The sequence below is a fragment of the Marmota marmota genome, unplaced genomic scaffold (genome assembly GCF_001458135.2).
Source record: "Marmota marmota marmota unplaced genomic scaffold, marMar, whole genome shotgun sequence".
NCBI lineage: Eukaryota > Metazoa > Chordata > Mammalia > Rodentia > Sciuridae > Marmota > Marmota marmota.
In genome coordinates, this window is record NW_026000229.1 from 21,479,804 (window position 1) to 21,489,853 (window position 10,050).

Sequence of the window (10,050 nt, forward strand, 5' to 3'; positions counted from 1 at the left end):
TTTTGGTACCAGGAATTGAATCCAGGGACGCTTAACCACTAAGCCACATCTCCAACCCTTTATTTTTTAAGACAGGATCTCACCAAGTTGCTTAAGGCCTTGCCAAATTGTTGAGGCTGGCTTTGTACTCGGATCCTACTGCCTCAACCTCTCAAGGCTCTGGGATTACAGGCATGTGCCACTATGTCCAGCTGAAATGAATTCTTAAACACAGACGAAATTTTTATCACCAGGCTTGTTTAGCAAAACTGTTGAAAAAAATCTAATCCAGTAAGGATATTGATTAAATAAGCTGCTATATTCAGTCAGTGAATGTTGATACATTTTTTCTTTTACTAAAGATAATATAGAAGTACACTATTTATTGACATGACAAATGTTCATTAGAAAAAGGAAACAGGTTATAAACTGGACTATAGTCTCATATGTATGTGTGTGAAAATATACTCGTGTGTATATATGAATGTTATACAAAGTGTTAAATACAGTCTTCTTAAGTGTTCAACTTAAAAGTATTACTTTCATTTCTCAATATTTTCCAATTTCTACTGAAATAACACATATTGGTTATAATTAAAACAATTATATATTTGTATATACAATGTATAGTCCTAGAAGTTTTCAAAATATGCTATTAGTTATCACTGTAACTTATGGTATGAGTGTACAGATAGACATCTAATTGAATGAAATAGAGTCTAGACACAGATCACACATACATAGGTATTTAGTATATGATAAATGCAGCATTTTAAACAGAGGGGAAAGAATAGACAATTGCTTTACATTTTGAAGAGAAAAATGAAGTTATATCTCTACCTCATACACAAAATAAGCATCAGATTGAGTTAAAAATCTAAAAATATATGATAAAATTATCAAAGTCATGGAAGAAAACCTAGAACATTAATCTTTGGATGGGAAAAGCTTTCATGCAAGACATAAAACACAAAACCATGCAGAAGTTAACCTCATAAAGCTCACTTGCAACCTTCTATATGTGAAAAGCACCATGAGCAAAGTAAAATATTTGGCAGACCAGAAAAAACATCTTAAACATATAAGTAGCATCTCAATGTGCGTAGCCAAATAATCCATTCCAAACATGGACATAGCCTTTAAGGCAGCAGACAACAGAGCCTCACAGATCATGAGTGAAATGCAGATTCAACATTTCACCTACAACATCAGCAAAGATTAAAATATGAGACAGTCCACATTTCCCCAACCCAGACAAAATGGAAGATGTTAAGAGAGTTAATAACGACATATGTGCTATACATTATATAACAACCCTGTGGGTCAAACTAAAACAAATATCCACACTCAGTGGGAAGAGACATTGTGAACACATCCATATCGGTCCAGGTCAAGTTTTGCTACCAAAGGAGTTACTGAAAGCTCATTTTTATAATTGTGGAGTGCAGTAAGAATATAAACTCTCATGTTTACAGTTAATCAAGAAAATAGGGGTCTGGGGATATAGCTCAGTGGTAAAGCACCTGCCTAGCATGTGTGAGGCCCTGGGTTTAATCCCCAGTATGACACACACACCAAAAAAATAGATACCCTTCTTAGTAACAGTAGGAGAAATACATACGTATCTTTTTTTAGAAGAAATTTGGCAATATTTACCAAATTCTTGGGGTTGGGGCTAAAGCTCAGTGGTAGAGCACTTGCCTTGCAGCTGTGAGGCCCTGGGTTCAATCCTCAGCACCACATAAAAACAAATAAATAAACAAATATAACTGTGTCCATCTACAACTAAATTTTAAATAATAATTACCAAAATTTTAATTCCCCATCAATTAACTACTTTAGATTTATTCTTCATTCCCTATACCAAGATGAATTTCAAATATAAGTAGATAAGTATTAGGCACATGCCTATAATTCTAGCTACTTGGGAAACTGAGACAGGAGTATTGCAATTTTGAGGCCACCCTGGGTAACTTAGCAAGTCTTGTCTAAAAAAATAAAAAAGGTTGGGGATGTAGCTCAGTGGCAGAGTACCCACCCCACCCCCCAGGTTCAATCCCCAATACTTAAAAAAAAAGAGAGAAGAAAAGTCCAGAAAGTATGGTATTGTTTTATTAATATCAGTGTAAAAAAAAGGATTTCCCTGGGCTGGGATTGTGGCTCAGTGGTAGAGAGCTTGCTTAGCAAGCATGAGGCATTGGGTTCAATCCTCATCACCACATAAAATAAATAAATAAAGTTAAAAGTTATTAAAAAAAAGGATGTCCCAAAAATTATATAAAAAAATTCTATAATAGATCTGTTGATTCAACTATTTAAATATAAAAACAGTATAAAAACATAGGTGACTGGTGGTGTGGCTTAGTGGTTGAGCCCTTGCCTAGCATACACAAGGTCCAGGGTTCCATCCCCAGCACCATAAGAAAAAGAGGGATGTTTGCAATTTTCAAGAAAGCTCAACAAGCAACAGAAAACCAGACAGACCATAATGAACAGTGGAACATTATCAGCTATAGAAGAGAATACAGAAGCTGCTTTTATTTACCACTTAGCTATCTCTCTTCCTCAGGAGCTCTTTGTTCATGGATATGAAATAATTGTTACTATATATTGTTAAGGTTTTTAAAAGTGCAGAACATACAGTATGCTATCATTTGTGTACAAAAGGGGTAATTTTTTAAATGATGACTTACATGAAGTACAAGAAATAGATAATATATTTTCCCCTCAGAGAAGGGATTTGAATATCTGTTTTCACTGATTGTCCTCTTGAAAGTACGAAAAATAATTTTTTCAAAATAAAGATACTAGGGCTGGGGTTATGACTCAGAAGTAGAGTGCTCGCCTTGCATGGGTGAGGCACTGGGTTCAATCCTCAGCACCACATAAAAATAAATGAAATATATTCTGTCTATATTCAACTAAAAAAATAATAAAAAATATAATAGGAAGTCTGTGCTCTTTGACCCAGAAATCTATCCTACAGAACTACTTACATGTGGACATAAAAATAGACATATGGCTGGGCACAGTGGCACATACCTGTAATCTCAGCGGCTCAGGAGGCTGAGGCAGGAGGATTGCAACTTCAAAGCCAGCCTCAGCAATATAGTGAAGACCTAACCGACTCAGTGAGATCCTAAGCAACTCAATGAGACCCTGTCTTTAATAAAATATAAAAAAGGGCTGGGGCTATGTGGCTCTGTGGTTAAGTGCCCAAGGGTTCAATCCCTGGTACCAAAAATCCACAATCCCTGATACAAAAAAATAGATGTATGGACAATGATTGTATTAATAATGAAAAATTGGGAAGAAATGTCCTTCAATAAGGGAATTGTTATATGTAAATATTGGTATATAATGCAGCTGTTAAAAAATTAAGTACAGATATGGAAAGATTATGTCTGTTAAGTTTTGAAGTTCTAGATAAATAGGTATTAATTGGTCTGTTTTCTCTTTTAAATGGATTTGTTCATATTTATAACCACATGGAAAAAGGTCTGAAAGAATATATACCAAATTATTTCTGGTAAAGGGACTGTTAGTCAGCTTCCTGTCACTGTGACAAAAAAAAAAAAAAAAAAACCTGAGAAAACAACCTGAAGGAGGAAAGATTTATTTTGGTTTCAGAGGTTTTAGTTCATCATTGCTTGGCCCTATTGCTGTGGGCTTGTGATGAGGCCGACTATCGTGATGGGGAGCACATGGTGGCACCAAACTACTCATCTTATGGCACCCAGAAAGGGAGGGGGCGGGGGAGAGGGAGGCCAGGACAAGATACAACCTTCAAGTGCACATCCCTAGTGACCTACTTATTCTAACTAGGCCCCACCTCCTTAAATGTTCATCAGGCCAGACAGTGGTGCACACCTTTAATCCCAGCTACAGGCTAGGGCAGGAAGATCACAGTTTCAAAACCAGCCTAGGCAACTTGGCAAAGCCCTGTCTCAAAATTAAAATAACCTCCCAATAGCCCTTTAAATTATGAATTAATCTATTGATGAGATTAGAACCCCATGATCCCATCACCTTCCACATGTCTTACTTCTGAACATGCTACCTTGGGGATCTTTAACACATGAGCATTTTAGATCCAAACCATAACAGGGTTGGACTAAAGATGGGAAATCAAGTGTATGAAAGATCATCACAGACCTGGTTCTCCAGATTCTGAGATAGGTTTAGGAGTGGTAATACCTGTGAAAGAAAAGGGGGAGGAAGCTGGACACCATGACCTGACAAAGTCTCCCAGCTGCCCTGGGCAGGTTTGGCTAGGATGGATCTTATGGGAGCTAACAGTTGAAGCTGTCCTCATATCCCTGCTGAAGGTTCTTTCTTCAAAGGGCATCTGAGTGGTACATTTCTGTATCTGCCATGGCGGAGAGGGTCACTTTTCACAACAAACTTTTTCATAATAACACAAAACAAAGAAGTGAAAAGAGTATGGATGAAGTCATTTGAATCACCTCTTTCTCCCCCTGCAGATCCTTCTGGCTGGTGGACAGGTCGACTACGAGGCAAGCAGGGCTTGTTTCCCAACAACTATGTGACCAAGATCTGAGGAACCAGAGACTGACACATGGAGCAGAGGAGCTCCAGGCACAGACAGGGGAGGGGACATTTGGAGACTCCCTTTCTGATCCACAGTGAGCAGTTGCTTCTCCAAGACCTGAAGCTATTCTGGCATCTTTCCCATGGAAGACTCTTGAAAAGTCTGGGTTGGGGACAGGGAGTGTTACTCCATTTATCCTAAAAGGTAGCCTATTCATAGGAACCCAGGAGGGCAAAACAACCACCAAGATTTATTTATTGTATTTAAACCTGGTGGGAAGACAAGTGAGGTCCACTCAGACCTTGTTGGCTTCACAACCCAAAAGCACTCCACTTGCTCACCAGGCCTAGAGATTGGCTATAGATGGCCACTGACAAGTGCCTTTAGTAGAAGAGCACATTTCTTTCATTCCTGTTTTCCATACCTGACACACACATTCCTCTCTGCCACTTTCCTTCAGGGAGGACCCACCCTCTGCAATTTGGGCTTGGTGTGAATAGGCACTTACTGTGCAAATGCCAGGGGCAGGTTGGACTCTGAGCCCTCAGGAGCAGAGGGTCACTGATTTACCTGTGCTGGGGCCATCAGGCTGCAAGGCAGGAAAGGGGCTGGGCACTGGGCTGTCAGCCTTGCTTTCACTAGGTCTTCAATTGGAATGTGGCTGGCCCATGTTGGTTATGTTTAATGGTGTACTTATTATAAGAAGGATCTCTTTTTTTCCCAAGCTGTACATTTATAAATCAGATCATATACTGTATATATAAAAATATCAAGATGGTAGAAACATGTATGAATGTACTAAGTAGTATTCCACTGTACTCATTCATAAAGGTAGGCTTTATTACAAAACTCCCATCAGGTACTTTCAGACATGCCTTTTCAACTACAAAAACAGTATCATTGCTTTCCAGGTCGGTCCCCGCAGACCTTTCTTGACCCTTTCACTATAAGTAATTTTCCTGTGATCCCTCTCTGCAGCCCTCGTCCTACCTCCTAAATAAATAAAGGAATCAGTGAACTGCTTTGTTTTTTCATGTTTGTCATGGGCTCAAATTGATGATGGAGCCAATCCCTAGTGTTGGTTTTCCATTACTGTAACAAATACCTGAGATAATCAACGTAGGAGAAAAGACTTTTTGTGGCTCAATTTCAATCCATGATTAGTTGAACCACTGGCCCACTGCTTTTGGTCCTGTGGCAGCATAGCACATTGTGGCAAAGCACCTGCTGGAGCCCAGCTGCTCACCTCATAGCAGCTGGAAAGCAAAGAGTGTGGGAGATGCCAGGATCCCAATATCATCTTCATTGGCCTGCCCCCAAGGACACAGCCTTCTCCCACTGAGCCCTGTCTCCCAAAGACTCTCCCACCTTCTGAGAGTGCCATGAGCTGGGAATCAGCACCATGATCTAATGGCACCACAAGTCTTCAATACATGGGCCTTTGGGCAATATTATAGTTCCAAACTAGTATTCTGCCCATTCCCAAGAGTCCCAAAAGTCTTAACTGTTCCAGTATTGCTCAAATGTCTCCTCTGAGACTCAAAGCAGAAATTTTTAGCTTTAAGGCCCTGTTAAAATCAGTTACATACTTTTGAGATGCAATGGCACAGGGTAGACATTTCCATTTCAAAAGAGAAGAATAGGAAAATAGCAAGGAGGGACTAGACCAAAGCAAAACCAGAAACCAGCAGGGCAAACATCATATCCTGTAGCTCCATGTCTGGTATTCAGGGCACTAACTGAATGTGGGCTTCAAGAGCTTGGGCAGCCCCACTCCATGGCCTTACACTGTGTCTCACTGGCTGCTCTCTTGGGAGGGCTCTGCATACTTCTGGCACCTTCCTTTAGTAGACATTCCACATTCCTGCATTTCTGCCTTTCAGGGGTCCCATTGATTGCAGCTTTGCTTTGGCTCTGTGAGGCTACTTGCAGGAACTCAGACCCTGCCCTGCACTGCCTGGCATACGAGGTTTTTCTTTGAAATATGGGCAGAAGCCTCCATGACTGCATACGTCTTCCGTTCTACATGCCTGCAAAACCAGCACCGTGATCTGGTGGCACCATGATCTGCCACTAGGACCTGTTGGAACTGAGTGCTTTACCTGAGTGCACACAGGGAATCAAATTCCAGGGAAACAATTCCTAGACAGTCCTGCAAGTCTTTGAAATGAGTGGCCTAATCCTAAGAAATCTTCAAGACAGCTTTCCTATCGCCTCAGTGCAAAGTGCTTGGCTTCTGTTTAACAGCAACTGCACCCTCCTTGGCAGCACCTTTAAAAGGACTCCTTTCCTAGCCAAACTGCAAGTTTTCCAATTTTTTTTCTACTGTTTTGCTTTGCTCCCAATTGTCACAATAAACTTGATTAAAAGCAGCCAGTAATACCCATGTCACTGCCTGAATAGTGCACTGCCTTGAAATTTTTCTCCACCACATAAATTAATTTGTCACCTTTCAACTGGCCTCCCACAAAGTCTCAGGGCATGGACATAATGTCTTCAAATTCTTTGTCACCATTACTTTTCACATTGCTATCAGCATTTTGGTCTTCTAAGCCCTCAGCAAAATTGCCCATTAGGCTCCACTTAGAGCATTCTAGGTTTTCTCTAGCCCACTGCTCCAAACCTTTCCAAACTCCTCTCATGAACCAATTTCAAAGGATTCTGAATGATATTGTCAAGTATAGTCATAGCAATGACCCTATTTATCAGAGCCAATTTTCTGTGTTAGCCTTTTGCTACTGACAAATACCTGATATAAAAAGAGGTAAAGTTTATGTTGGCTCATGGTTTCAGAGGCTTCGGTCCATGGCTATTAGGCCCCATTACCTTTGGGCATGTGGCATGGCAGCACATCAAGGGAGGAACACTTAGCAGAGGAAGCCACTCCATGACAGGCAGGAAGCAAAAAGCAGGAGAGTCTGGAGTCCCTTTAATGGCACATCCCAATGACCTAACTTCTTTCCACTAGGCTCCACCTCCTAAAGATTCCACCACCTCCTGAAAGCATCACAGGCTGGGGACCAAGCTTTCAACATATGGGTCTTGGGGGAAAATTCAAGATCCAAACTATAACAACCCCAGTACATTAGCATATGACCTTATTTAAAAATAAGGTCTTTGCAGAAGTAACAAAATTAAGATGAAGTTATTATAACTTATAATAATTATAAGGGGCTAAAAGAAGACAATTGTCTACAAGTCAGGGAGAAAGGCCTGGAGCAGATCCTTCTCTCAACCCTCAGGAGGAACCAACCCTGTGGACTTATAGCAATAAATTTCATTTGTTTAAACTACCCAATTTGTGAAACTTTATAAAGATAAACCTAGCAAACTGGTACAATGTTTATTGCAGTAATAATGAAAAATTGGAAACAAGGTAATGTCCATCAGTAATAGAGTGGTTTCAAGAATGACAAGTCACTACCTATTCTCCATTCAGTTGTCATAATCATTGTAAAGCTATTGGGAAATTAAGAGTTTGAGCATCCCTTTATGCTATTTCAGGATTCTCAAGATCGTGGGACAAGATCATAAAGGGCTAACTATGGGGGTGGGGAGATGGATCTAGATTTAGAAGATTAACGTTTAATTCTCTTATATTTACTTCAAGAACAGGGAGTAAACATCATTCCATGACAGTGACAATGTTTATAGGGTATTTCAGTTCTACTTTATGACCAGTTAGGAAAAAGGAAAATACAGCCATGATGTAATGAATTAAGGAAAGGTAATCCTATTGACACTAGTGCTCTCTGTATTTAGAAAGTACCTTCACAGTCACAGACTCCCTGAAAGTAGAAGGAAGGTAGATAGATAGAACAAGAATTGGGACTGGACTTCCAATAGCCACTAGCACAGCACACAGGCTGCTTACTTGCAGGCAGAAGTGCCAAGGTGGTCCTTCCTTGTTTTCCTTTGACTGGCGTTTTAAATTTGTGTGTAACTGGGAACTCTCAGGCTCTAGGTAACAAAACAGGAACCAAGTTAATACCCTACACACCTGAAAAAAGGAACATACAAGGAGATGACAGATGCAGCCCTCATCACTGTAGCCATTGCCTAGTACTAGGCTCAAGGCTCTTGACTGATTTTGCTTGAATAGGCAAATGGATTCACGTTTACACATGAAGATAGCTTAGATCCTGAAATGGAGAGACTGAAATTCTAGAAAGATTAAAAAGAAAAGTTTGGAGAAAATTGGTTTATTCTTGAAGTTATTTCTACATATTTAGAAATTTAATATGGAGGATACTGGAAAGATAGTGAGAGATAACCTTCCCCCCCGCCTTTTTTTTTTCTGCTTCCCTAATTAAAAAGTCTTCAGAAAAATGCTTTTTTTCCCTTTAGGGTCTTTAATTCATTAACAGGTTTCCTATTGTCTCTGATCTAGTCAGTCCTGCCATTTTGCTCAGTCTAGTTCAGTAATTGGTTCAGGAATCTCTTACCCTGAGATCAAATGGCCATCCATACCTCTCATCTACAAACTGCCATCCTGTGTAAGTACAGGGTGTCCATGTGCACACACAACCCCAGGATACAACAATATCAAACATCAGGTGGAGATGCATCAGATCCCTCCAACCAAAGGCCTAAAGTACCAAGAACCCAATGAGCAATGGCCACCCACCTTGGGTGGCCATGGTGTTCAAACTTCAAAGTCTTTGGTCTAAGAACCCTCTTACATTTTCAATATCATTAAGGACCCCAAAGAGTTAGGCTTTTGTTAGTTACAGCTATCAATATTTACCATATTAAAAATTAAAACTTGGGCTGGGGATGTGGCTCAAGGGGTAACGCGCTTGCCTGGCATGCTTGGGGCACTGGGTTCGATCCTCAGCACCACATAAAAATAAAGATGTTGTGTCCACTGAAAACTGAAAAATAAATATTAAAAAATTCTCTCAAAAAAAATTAAAACTAAGAAAAAAAATTTTGAACACACACACAAAAAATCACTAGCCACAAGTAACGACATCACATTCTGTAGCCAGCCCATCTGCCCAAACCTGACTCGCTGCTATTACCAAGTCCAGCATATGTGAAAAGATGATGATGAGAGTCCTTTCCCTTTAAAAGGACATTCCCTGGGAATTGTACACATCGTGTCCACTCACGCTCTACTAGTCAGTATGTAGTCATGTGGTCTCAATTTAAGTGGGGCTGAGAGATGAACACTGAGCTATGGAAGCCACTTACCCAGAGCACCAAAGTTATAGCCTTCTCATAGTCACTGCTCCTTCCAGGCAGAGATGCACACAAGAACAAATGAGAAACGTGGATGTGCATCAATATGACTTACAAACTACTGAATGTCACAGAACACAGCTTAACATATAATCCACATACTTTCTCTCCATAACTCCATCCCAAACTCCTGCCCAGACCACCTGGCTGTGCCTCTAGGCACATGTTTCACTACCTCAACAAGGCTATCTATAAAACCCTCCAATTTCAATACATAAAGATACTCCACACCTCTAAATGCTCAAAACTATAGTTAAAAGCATCCTAGTCAGGCA

General features: G+C 40.2%; 1 protein-coding gene across 1 annotated transcript in view; it reads left to right on the top strand.

The window, feature by feature from the left end:
• Positions 1-5,549, top strand: part of Myo1e (myosin IE) — a 190,677-nt gene extending 185,128 nt beyond the window's left edge. Inside the window, exon 28 of the mRNA XM_048792944.1 lies at positions 4,464-5,549. Coding sequence (XP_048648901.1) covers positions 4,464-4,540 — 77 coding nt within the window. The 3' untranslated portion in view covers positions 4,541-5,549. The remainder of the gene's footprint in view (positions 1-4,463) is intronic.
• Positions 5,550-10,050: the final 4,501 nt, after the last annotated feature.